Source organism: Sorex araneus, chromosome 1 (assembly GCF_027595985.1).
Source record: "Sorex araneus isolate mSorAra2 chromosome 1, mSorAra2.pri, whole genome shotgun sequence".
NCBI lineage: Eukaryota > Metazoa > Chordata > Mammalia > Eulipotyphla > Soricidae > Sorex > Sorex araneus.
The window spans coordinates 4,934,569-4,946,824 of NC_073302.1; the positions used below are offsets into that span (position 1 = coordinate 4,934,569).

General features: G+C 62.5%; 1 protein-coding gene across 1 annotated transcript; it reads left to right on the top strand.

Moving 5' to 3' along the window:
• Positions 1-4,325: 4,325 nt before the first annotated feature.
• ST6GALNAC4 (ST6 N-acetylgalactosaminide alpha-2,6-sialyltransferase 4) lies at positions 4,326-11,998 on the top strand (the record flags this gene model as incomplete). The annotated part of the gene is made up of 6 exons (XM_055124157.1): positions 4,326-4,473; positions 4,917-5,002; positions 6,134-6,319; positions 8,776-9,188; positions 10,716-10,823; positions 11,309-11,998. Coding segments are annotated over 6 exons (1,128 nt in total), but the record flags the coding sequence as incomplete, so codon positions are not given.
• Between the last annotated feature and the right edge of the window lie 258 nt (positions 11,999-12,256).

Consider the following 12,256-nt stretch of genomic DNA (forward strand, 5'->3'; position numbering starts at 1 on the left):
TGCAGGTCTGGGAGGCAAGAGGTTGGGTCCACTACTGAATAAGCTCTGTCCTCCGTGGCCATCACTTTCCCCATCAGTGAAGTGGCCAGGAGCAGAGAGCAAAGTGCCTCCAAGCTCTTGGTCACTCCTTCTCCCAGGCCGTCCAGCTGGCCTCTGAGCCCAGCAGCAAGGATCCCCAGGGTCCAGGAAGCCTCTCCTGGAGTGTAGCTCTGCGGCCGGGCGGGGTGAGCCTCTCTGGGCCCCAGCGGTCTGCTCTGGAACACGGTCAGCATGAAAGCGAGCCTCGTCCGCTCATTTAATATTGATTCAGCAGCTGCTCTGGGAGCTGGGCTGCCTGGCACGGGGACCTGGGCTGGGGCAAGGGCCGCGGAGGCTGCCGCCCCGACACCCTCTAGGGGAGACGGCGGCAGAGGTAGCCTGGCCCACGCGAGCCTTGAGGAGGCTGGGGTCCGGCTAAGTCTTTGGTGACTTGTTTTGACAGGGGGACCACTGGGCGCCCTCCTGGAGCAAAGGTTTCTAAATAAGCCATCGTGGGGGCCGGAGCAGTACCCGCACCTGGCCTGGGTTCAATCCCTGGCACCCCATACGCTCCCCTAACAACTGGCAGGAGTGATATGTAAGTATAGACCCAGGAGTGCGCCCTTAGCACACTGGGAATGCCCCCTCCTGGCCAAGAAACACATAAAATAAGGCAGCCTCGGGGGAGGAGAGACAGTACAGGGATTGAGGCATTTGCCTTGCACGCAGCCAACCCCAGTGCAATCCTCAGCCCCAGCACTGCAGAGGGTCCCCCCGAACACTGCCAGGAGGGCTCCCTACGCGCAGAGCCAAGAGTAAGCCCTGAGCACAGTAGGGGTGGCCCAAACACCTCCCCTCGATCCAATAAGGCGGTCTGGCACTCGAGAGAAAGAAATGTCGCTGAGCCCCCACGCAGTTCAGATGGGCACAGTCGCCTAGCACGTGTGACGCCCTGGGTTGGATCCCCCGCACCAACACCAACACAACAACCCACATTGCACGAGGCTGGAGCTGAGATGAGGAGGGGCAGTCTGGTGGTCAGGGGCTGTGTGGACCCCAGCAAGGGACCCCGGGAGTCCGTGGGAAAGCAACTTAGCTTTACACAACAGTCAAGTCCTGTTGACCCCCAGGGAAAATGAAGCCCCTTGGCTGGGAGGCGGGCTAGGAAACGGGGGCCCTTGTGCTGTGTAGTCACACAGTGGGGGTGACTGTGTGGAGGTGGGGCTGCCACGAAGGAGAGAGGACAAGGCTCAAGGCAAAGGCAGGTCCCTGGTTCCAGACCCAGCCCCGCACGGTCCCCCAAATACTGACCCAGGATTAAAACCCCTGATACCACCAGGTGTGACCACACCCAGAGAGCAAGACAGATAGACAGACAGATGCAGACGTAGACTTAGCTTCACTACCCCCCTGGCTGGCTCGGGGGCCTGGGTTGGTGACTCAAGTTCTCGCGGTGGCTGAGCCCAACCGCAGAGAATTTCTCACCGTGGCTCACAGGAAGTTGAGACAGTCGATGCGTTCAGCGTGTCACTGAGGAAGAGATACGTGGCGGGAGCCGGACAGGGCTCGGGGGCGACCCCATCTCCTGAAGGCTGGGCTGGATGGGGCTGTGTCCGAGCCAGAGTCCAGCCTGGAAAATGGGTAGCAGAGAGGAAGGGGAGCGGAGAGGACAGCCCTTGGGGCTCGGAATGTCGGGGACCTCCGACCACTCACGAGGCACATCCTGTCACTGGGCTGGGGTGGGGCGTGACCAGCCCTCTGGGGAGAGTCGGGGTGAGATGAGAGGCACTGGGTGTCCCCCAGGGTCGGCCTTTGAGCAGAAGGACAGCAGAAGGTTGAGTGGCAGCTGTCCCCTCTGACCCGGTAACATACTCATCAAGGGGCAGGAGGAGAGATGAGTTCTGGGACTGGAGCGATAGCACAGCGGGGAGGGCGTTTGCCTTGCACGCGGCCGACCCGGGTTCGATTCTCAGCATCCCATAGGGTCCCCTGAGCACCGCCAAGAGTAATTCCTGAGTGCAGAGCCAGGAGTAAGCCTTGTGCATGGCCCGGTGTGACCAAAAAAAAAGGAGAGATGAGTTCGGGGGGGGGGGGCTTGGCCGGAGAGATGCTGATGCAGAGGGGGGCTAGGAGCAGCCAGGGTACGCCCCCCCCCCCGCAGTGTCTGTGGTGCTCACGCCACCCCTTGTCAGGATGTAGGGCATCCGGTGCAGGTGCAACAGCCCCGGGGTGATGGGGTCCTCACAGCAAGCTGTGTCAGAGCCCCAGGGGTGCTGCAGAACCTGTGGACAGACAAGCTGCTTTCACTCTGGGGCCTGTGACAGGGGCTCTGGTGGGGGAGGGGCAGGAACTCTTCACCCCCATCCCTGCAGGGGGTGGCTGAATCCCAAGGGAGAGACACACCCACAGGCCCCTGGGGAGTCGGAGGGGACCGACTCCATAGATGACAACGAGGAGGGAGGCCCCAAGATATAGTACAGCGGGTACGCCATTTGCCTTCAACTCGGCCAACCCAGGTTTGATCCCGGGCACCCCACGTGGTCCCTCCAGCACCATCAGGAGTGATTACTGAGCGCAGAGCCAGGAGGAAGCTCTGAGCGTTGCCGGGTGTGGCCCCCAGCAAAAGCAAAAACAAACCAAAACCTGGAGAGGCCAGAGGGCTCTGGTTTGGGGGACCCACCGTGCGAATGAGGGGCCACAGAGAAGGGTTGAACCTGGACCACGACCTTTGAGGTACGTGCGCCCCAGCGGGGTGGGCTGTGCTGCAGGATCAGGCTGCAGGGCCCTGAGCGGCTGGAGAACGGCCCCATGTCTAGAGCCACAAGGGAGACACTTGGCTTTGGACCTGCGAGGGGGGCGGGAGGGGAGGGGCGCAGGTGGGTGGAGCTTAGCGCGCTGACACAGGGGCTGCCCTGGCCTTGCGGACTCGAACAGGGAGTTGGGAATGAGGCAGAGCAGCAGCCCAGGCCGGTGCCCAGCCCCCAGCCCCGCAGAGCAGGGTGGCTGTGAAGGGTTCCGAACAGACCGTGCCAGATGGGAAGGATGCGCGCGCCACGCTGCCACCAGCCTCGGCTCCCGCTGCCTTCTCCCCGCCCCTCCCGCCTCTTCTGGCCCCAGGGTGCCCCTGAGTGGGACGTCTCCCGGACTCAGCAAGGAGATATTTCAAACCTCCGGGGCCCTGGGCTGAGCTGGCTGGGACGTGGATGACGCTGCAGGTAGGGGCGCAGAGCTGTGTTTCTGGAAAGACCTATCCCAGCCCTCCTGGAGCAGCGTGGGCTCTGTCATCGGGAGGAAGGCACGCTATTCCCAGAGGGGAAATACATTTTATTTTCCAGATGGAAAAAAACCGAGGCTCAGGTGAAGGTCACATGCAGGGAGGGAGAGTTTCCAGAGGAAAGAAAAAAAATACCCAGTGACATTAGCGTATCAGGGGCCAGAGAGACAGTACAGTGGGGAAGGTGCTTGCCTTGCTTACAGCTGACCTGGGTTCTATCCTCCCCGCAGTGGCCCCCCAAGCACAGCCAGGAGTGATCCCTATGCACAGAGTCAGGAGTAAGAGCCACCACAGCCAGATGTGGCCCCCCAAAACAAAATAAAATAAAAAATAAATAGACATAGGGGCTGGAGTGATAGTACAGCGGAGAGGGCCTTTGCTTTGCATGCAGCAGACCTGGGTTCCATCCCAAGTATCCCATATGGTCCCCTGAGCACCGCCAGGAGTGATTCCTGAGTGCAGAGCCAGGAGGAACCCCTGAGCATCACCGGGTGTGACCAAAATAAATAAATAAATGGACATAGCATAAGGCTGAAGCCTGGGAGATAGCTCAAAGGGGCTGGTGCTGACTGTTTTCCATGTGAGAAACCAGAGTGCATTTGAGCTCAGGAATAGCCCCTGAGCACGGATGGGTGTGACCCCAAAAGAAAACAAAACTGAGATGCCGATAGAACTGGGCATCTGGGCTTTTTCACTTGCTAAATCTGGCAACTGTACCAGCTTGAAACTTGGTAGGGCGCCCATTTCCTTCCTCTTCCCTTCCTTCAACTTCAGAAATAGAAGAAAGTCAAGTCCGGAACGCCAGGCAGCCAAGACGGCTGCAACACCCCGAACCCCAGCCAAACCTAGGGAGAAATAACGGTGGGTGGAAAGGGAGAGACGCAGGAACTCAGACTCCGCCCCCGGCGGCCTCGGCCCGCCCCCGCCCGGTTTCGCGGCCAACCACGCGCGCCCCGTACCGGCGACACGCCCCATTATAGCCCCGCCCCCTTAGGCCCCGCCCTGCCCGCGGGCTCCTCCCCGGCCCCGCCCCCGCCGCCCGCCCTGCACTTTCGGCTTCCAGAAAGCGGCGGCCGCTGCGCCGCCTCCGCCCGGGGCTGCGGTCTCCTGCTCGACCCGCTGGCCATGGAGCTCCGAGCAGCGGGTCGCATGCACTCGGCGCGCCCCAGCCTCTCCTCCCGGTGAGAGCCCGCCGAGGGGCGCGGGGCCTGGGAGGTGGGACGCGGCGCTCGCTCCGGCTCGCCCCAGGCCTCCCCTTTCGCCTGCTGGTTGTATGTAAGAGGGATGGGGTGGGGGAGTCGGGGCTCGGGCTCCCGGTTCCGGCTGACCCAGATCCGATGCGTGACCTTGAGCCGAGGGCTCCCCGCCCCTGCCTCTCTTTCCCCACCCCCGCCGGCATCGTGGGGATGGGGTGGCCGGATGTCCCCTGTGGGCGGTCCCCGATCACCCCCTTTCCCGTGCCGGGCCGTGGCACTAACAGGTGTGTGGGAACTTGCAGGCGTCGGATGCCCCAAGACCTCATCTCCTTGGACGCCAGCGGTCGGGGGGCTCCTGCCTCAGAGTCCCCAGGCCGTGTCCGGCGGGGCCTGGACCCCCTTCTGAACTTCTGGTGCTTGCTTGGCAGGTACCCAGCTCCCACCCTGGCCCAGCCCCAGCCTTGGAGACAGCAGCCTCCTGAGTGCTGAGAGCAGAAACAGCATGAAGGCCTGGGTAAGTCCCTGGAGGAAGGAAGAGGCCCGAGGAAGGGGACACCGAGGCGGGGTTTGGGTTTCCTAGACCACAGCAGCCTCTCCCGCGGCCAGACCTCGGGGCACCTCCAGCCCCACGCCCTGCTCGGCAAGTCCGGTGCTCATGGGCGGGCAGGTGGCTGTCCTCTCCCTCATGCCTTTGCCCCTCTCCCCCCTAAAGTGGAGAGCTGGCCTGTACATTCCCCTCCTGGCGCTTTTGCAGGCGGGCAGATGAGACCCTCCTTCTCTCTGCCCCCTCCACCCACACACCCCGGGAGTGGGACCCAAGGCCAAGTTAGGTGCTGCTGCCATTGACTTGATCCTGCAGCCCCGTGGCTTAGAGGAGAGGCCTGGCTGTGGGCAGGAGGTGGTCCTCAGGGACCCAGCTGTCCCCCTGCAGGACTTGGGAGTCCAGGACCTGGGGTGCCCCTGGGGCCGGGGGACCAGGTATCAGTTGCCGCCTGAGGCCCAGGGGCTAAACCCTGCCCCCACACACAGCTGGCCATTAAGAGATTTATTTTTAGAATCTGAAGTGCCTTGTGGGCACAAAGGGTGGGTCTGGCAGGATGTGCGGAGGGGGGTGCCTGCCTCCTGCCTCTCGTCTTTTGGCTGTTCCGAGTTTCTCAGCCACCCCACACAGGCCCAGGAGCAGCCCAGCCGGAGACTCAGATGGCCTGAAGTGACCCCGTGCACTCTGCTTCCCCCTCCAGGCAGCCCCTCCTGAGGGCTCCATGGGAGGCTTTTTTCCTGGCCGCCCCGGCCCCAGCCCGCGGGCTGGGAGGTTTCCTGCTCCAAACAGGGATGGTGGCGCTACAGCTTCCAAGGATCCAAGCGGGGTCTTCAAGGACGTCCCACCCCGCCCCTCCCACCCGCCTCTCTGCTCCTGGGCGACTGACCCACATCTGACCTGCTGGTCAGCAGCTCCGCGCTGGCCCTGAGTCAGTGGTGGGGTCGGGGGTGGGGGGCGCTGAAGAGAGCCGACAACCCCTCTCTGAACCGCGGAGCTCCTGAACTGGGGGTACAGGCCGAGGGTGAGGTGCAGCCTTGGGCAGAAGCTGCTTGGAGTTCCGGGGCCTCCGTGCTACCCCTTGCTGCTGTCTCCCCCCACCCCCAGAGTCGGCTCCTGCTGGTCATCCTGTGTTCCGTGGGCTTCTCCGCCGCCTGCTTCCTGCTCTGCTGCTGGGCCTGCCTGCCCCTCTGCCTGGCCTCCTGCCTGGACCCCCGCCTCACTCCCCAGGCCAGGCCCACCGTGCCAGGGCCCCTGCACTTTAATGGCTACAGTAGTGTGCCGGATGGGAAGGTGAGTGAGTGGGCAGGGCGACAGGTCGGGGGTGGGGTGGGGTGGGCAATGGACAGCCAGGGGGGACCCCACAGCTTCCTGGGAGACAAAGACATGTGGGCTTGGGCCAGAGAGTAGCGGGGGCTGAGGTGCTTGCCTTGCATTGCGGCCCTGGTTCCATCCCCGACACCGTATGCAGTCCCCGGAGCACTGTCTGGGTTTCCTCCTGAGCACTGAGTAGGCCTTGAGCTGTTTGAGTTTTTTGTGTGTGGCCCAGACCGTGTCCCTGAAGTAAAAAAATGGGCTCATGAAATAAAAACCGAGCCCAGCCGGGCCCTGAGCATAACTTCTGCCCACGAGCTCTGTGGCACAGGCCTGATCTTCCCTCACTCTGATCTTTCCGGCTCTACGAGGAAACGGGTTTTTTGATTCAACAAGCATTTCCGGGCTGAGTGAGGGGTGCCCCCCGCCCCTGCGGGAGACTCATCATCAGGGCCTAGTCAGACTTGCCATCTGGGCATCTCCTGAGCCTGCTCCCACTCGATCCATGTCTGCCAGGGACATGTCCGGCTGACGGCGACGCCACGCCAACCCCAGCGCGCCCCTTCTCTGGGGACAGAGTGACTCTCTGGGGGTGCAGTGACGGTGCTGCCCCCTCCCTGCCTTATAGCACTAGACCGGTCCCTGTTAGCCCTGCGGGGTCCATTGGGTGCTCTGATCCCCGAAAGAATTCAGCTCACTTCGGGACCTACGCAGCAGGTGGCCGAAGGGCACCCCACGGCACCGCCAGGGCAGAAGCTCCGGGGTGTAGCTGGGGCGTCTCTCTTGGAGCCTGACTCGGCGCAGCCGCTTAGAGCCCCTGCATAGGGCCTTGGGTCTTTGGAGGAACATCTCCCGTCTGTCAGAGCCGATTCCCAGTTCCTGCCCCGGAAGCCCTGCGGACGGGGGGGTCTGGCGGTAGACGCGTAGACAGGGCAGGAGCTGACGGAGAAACAGCTGGGGTGGGGGCAGGGGGCAGTGCTGGGCCCTCAGCTTGTCCCATATTCCAGGGAAGTGGCTCCCGGGGGCCCAGCGTGGCCACGTCCTCTGGGGCATTGCAGAGAAGCTGAGAGGCTGGAGCGGTGGTACAGCAGGAGGGCGCTGGCCTCGCACACGGCTGACCGGGCTCTATCTGCGGCATCCCAGAGCACCACCAGGAATAATTCCTGAGTGCAGAGCCAGGAGTAACTCCTGAGTAACTCCACCGGGTGTGGCTGCCCCCCCCCCCCACACACACACAAAGAGAAGCTGAAATCAAGTGAACATCAGAGGACTGCTTTTTACAAATTAGGGGAGAATTGGGCTGGAGCGATAGCACAGTGGGTAGGGCGTTTGCCTTGCACGCGGCCAACCCAGGTTCGATTTCTCCGTCCCTCTCAGAGAGCCTGGCAAACTACTGAGAGTATCCTGCCCGCACGGCAGAGCCTGGCAAGCTCCCCGTGGCGTATTCGATATGCCAAAAACAGTAACAAGTCTCACAATGGAGACGTTACTGGTGCCCGCTTGAGCAAATCGATGAACAACAGTGCTCCAGTGCAGGAGAGAATTACACCCAGTATCTGTCAGCAGTATTCAGAGTGCTTTATAAATATTTGCTCTAACCTGAACGAGGGCCCATGATGGGGACTGGATGGGCCTCCGTCATCAGACCAGGCAAAAGGCTGCTGAGGGGGCCAGAGAGATAGTACAGGGGTTCAGGCCTTGCATGTGGCTGACACCGTTCTATCCTGGTTCAATTTTCGGCACCCCATATGGTCGCTTGAGTACCACCAGGACTCACTTCTGAGAACAGAGCCTGGAAAAGGCCTTGGGCACTGCCAGGTGTAGCCAGAAAACAAAACAAGAAAGCTCCTGAAAGGGGCCGGAAAGATCCAACAGCTGGTCAGGCACTTGCCTGGCAGGCCGCTGACCCTGGGTCGATCACTGGGACCACACAGGGTTCCTTGAGCTCAGTCAGGACTTAGCTTTTTTGTTGTTGTTGTTTTTTGTTTTTTTGTTTGTTTTTTTGCTTTTTGGGTCACACCCAGCGATGCTCAGGGGGCTACTCCTGGCTTTGCACTCAGGAATTACTCCTGGCAGTGCTTGGGGGACCCTATGGGATGCCAGGGATCGAACCCGGGTCGGCCGCGTGCAAGGCAAACACCCTACCCGCTGTGCTATCGCTCCGGCCCCTCAGTCAGCACTTTGCACTGAGCACTATGGCTTGTGCTCCCTCAGCAAAAGAAAACAGGGGAGGGGGGTGGGAAGGATGCATGGGGTTCTGCATCGAAACTCTTAGCTGTGCCACCTGCTGTCAGTGTGACCTTGGGTAAGTCACCTGCCGGCCCTTAGTTTGCTCATCTCGTGGAGGTCAGCAGGCATTCCCCGGGTGGCGGCGGTGCAGCGGGTGGAAGCCGTGTGTGCCCACGCGCCCGTCCTTTTCTCTCTTCCCCACGCAGCCGCTGGTCTGGGAGCTGTGCCGCAGCTGCGCCGTGGTGTCCAGCTCGGGACAGATGCTGGGCTCGGGCCTGGGTGCCGAGATCGACCGCGCCGAGTGCGTGCTGCGCATGAACCAGGCGCCCACCGTGGGCTTCGAGGCGGACGTGGGCCAGCGCAGCACCCTGCGCGTGGTCTCGCACACGAGCGTGCCGCTGCTGCTGCGCAACTACTCGCACTATTTCCAGCAGGCCCGGGACACCGTCTACGTGGTGTGGGGCCAGGGCCGGCACATGGACCGGACCCTGGGCGGCCGCACCTACCGCACGCTGCTGCAGCTCACCCAGATGTACCCGGGCCTGCAGGTGTACACCTTCACTGAGCGCATGATGGCCTACTGCGACCAGGTCTTCCAGGACGAGACCGGCAAGAACCGGTGAGTGGGCACAGCTGCCCCAAGGCCCCGCCCCTCCGGACAAGACTCCGCCCCCTGGGAAAACCCCGCCCCTTACACTAGACCCACCCCTTCGCTGAGGTTCCGCCCTTCCCGACCAGACACCGCACCCTCCAGGCTGGGCGGAGGCGTTGGTGGCCCTGCCCTTCCTGGGGTACGGGAATGCCGTCCTTCGGGCAGGGTGGGGGCTGGGCAGTGGAGCACTGCCTCGGTGGTAAGGCCTCTGCAGAATCCAGAGTCCGAGGGGGTTGGGGATAGCACTTGGAGGGGACAAGACCTTGCAGGCAGGGCGGGTCAGGTGGGGCCTGACCTAGCTCCAGGGGAACCTCTGAGAGCTGGAAAGTTCCTGATAGATAAGGAGGACAAAGAAAGTAACTAAGAGCAACCTTGTGGCTGGGCCTCCGCCTACTAGCTGGGCACCTGGCATCTAAGATCTCCTTTGGTCCAGGACAGAATACAGCAGCCGCCTTTTCACCCGCCTGCTCCTCCTTGGCCCGCCAGGCTGCCCCTCCCTCCTTCCTCCGTCCTCCCTTTCACTCCCCCTCCCTTCTCCTTTCCCCATTATTTCTTTTTTTGGGACATACCCAGATCATTCCGGGAGGCTCCAGGGAACCATTTGGAGTGTAATGGATGGAACCCTGGTCTGCCACATGTGAGGCAATGCCCTGCCCATTGTGCTTCTATCCCCCCTTTCTCCCTCATTTTTTTTTTCTTTTTGGGTCATACTCAGTGATGCTCAGGGGGTTACTCCTGGTCCTGCACTCAGGAACTACTCCTGGCAGCGCTCGGGGGACCCTATGGGATGCTGGGGATTGAACCTGGGTCAGCTGCGTGCAAGGGAAGTGCCCTCTCCGCTGTGCTACTGCTCCGGCCCCACTCTTCCTCATTTCTTCCTCCTCCTCTGCCTTCCCTTCTTACCCTCTCCTCTGAAGAGAAGGAAAGAGAGCCCCCAACTTGGGCTTCCCGCATTCCGTCACCTGCACACACAGTCTCCTGTTTCTCCTGTTTCTCCTCCTGCCCATGCTGTCGCTACCACCCCCCTGCCTCGCATCTCCCCTCCCCTGGCCTCCCCACTGCCTCTCAGGCTCCCTGGGATGTGAGGGCAGCCCTGGTGACTGTACCCCTGGGCAGGACCTCCCCTCAATGGCCCTTCACAGAGCCAAGAGTCCCCTAGCGGTCTGTCACTGCATAAGGCCCGCCTCGTACTGTGGCTTCTGTCTGACCATCACCCCCAGCTCCCCATGGCAGCCCTTGCCCTTTCAGTCTGGATGGAATGTCACCCCACTTATTTCCCCCCATCCTCCATTGGGGGTGCCAGCATTGGGGGTGCCAGGCTCCCGGTCAGCCCAGGCTCGAGGCGTTCCACATAAATGAGCCACTCCAAGGCCTCCTGGGGGTGGGGCGAGGAGGTCCCAGCTAGGAAGGGCCTCCTGCAGTTGTTGAGGCAGCCAAGGTCTGGCTCCAAGCTGCAGGCAACTGACCTGACTGACTGTCCCCCTTGCGCCCCAGGAGGCAGTCCGGGTCCTTCCTCAGCACCGGCTGGTTCACCATGATCCTGGCCCTGGAGCTGTGCGAGGAGATCGTGGTGTACGGGATGGTCAGCGACAGCTACTGCAGGTCAGCTGCTGCGTGCGCTGGAGGCGCTGTGGGTCTGGCGGGAGAGGATGGGCTCTGCGGGCCCCACCCACCCAGGTGCCCACCTGGGTATCAGGAATAACACGTGAGGGGCTGACTGCACGGTGGCCAGTTCTGGGCGGCGGGAGGGTGGGGGGGGCCACGCTGTGCTGCTTGTGGGACCCAGGGCCGCCTCCACATGCAGCTCTATCCGGGTCCGAGCCAGGAGTGAGAGGGGAACAGGGCTCAGCACCCCCAGCTTTGCAGGTGGGTGGGTTCTGGGTCACGGTCAGCCCCAGCGCGCCCCAGGCAGCGTCCAGGTTTCAACCCCAGGCTTTGGGATCTGAGAAACCCCTCGACCCCCCCGTCTCCCCACCTCCTGGGGGCCAGGCCTGCAGGCCATGAGTCAGCGAGGGCCAGCGAGGAGGGGCGGGACTGACAGAGGGCGCGGGCGAGATGCGAGGACCACACCTGTCCTGTCCCTGCAGAGAGAACAGCCATCGCTCCGTGCCCTACCACTACTTCGAGAAGGGCCGGCTGGACGAGTGCCAGATGTACCTGGCGCACGAGCGGGCCCCACGGAGCGCCCACCGCTTCCTCACCGAGAAGGCCGTGTTCTCCCGCTGGGCCAAGCAGCGGCACATCGTGTTTGCCCACCCGTCCTGGGACGCATAGGGGCCGGGGCACCCTGGCTCTGGCCACGCCCACAGGACCACGCCCACGACAGGCCACGCCCCATCTGACAAAGGGCCCGATTGGCCGTGCCCCTGACCTGACCTCACTCTGCTAGAACATGCCAGAGGGATCTGCTGCCCCCCCCCCCCCCCCCCGCACTCTGGCTCCCTTCCTGCCAGGTGGAGGCCACCAGCCCCTCTGTGCCTCCAGACCTGGGGATGAATAGGAGGGGGAGGGTCATGTGACCTCTGCTCTTCTGCAATCATCTGGATGGAAGTGTAGGGGTTCAGTCCACTCCGTGTCTGTGCAGTGGCCTTTGCCCCGGGGCGGGCAGCGCCCCTACTCACCAGCATCATGCTCTTGGACTTGCTCTCCAGTGCCCCTCTGCCTGCCTTCGGTGCCACCCTTTCCTGGCCGGCTGCCCAGAAACGGGTTTGTCGGTTGGAGGGGACTCTCAGCTGTGACTCGGGGTTCTGGAGGAGATGGTAAATGAGTTTTCTTGATGTTCGTCTCCAGTGTGGTCTGGGGTATGCGCGCCCCCAGAAGTCTCACCCCCCCCACCCTCCACCCCCACCCCACTGGGGCAGCTCTCTGAGAACTTGGTCCAGGACATGCCCCCACCCAGAGGCACTGGGACCCCTCCCCCTCCCGCCCCACACCCGGTGGGAGGGAAAGCCCTCGACTTGGGAGGAATGAAGAAATTCCTCCCACTCATGGCCTCCTCAGCCTATGGGTCACATTCCAAGGCCCTCCAGTTAAAT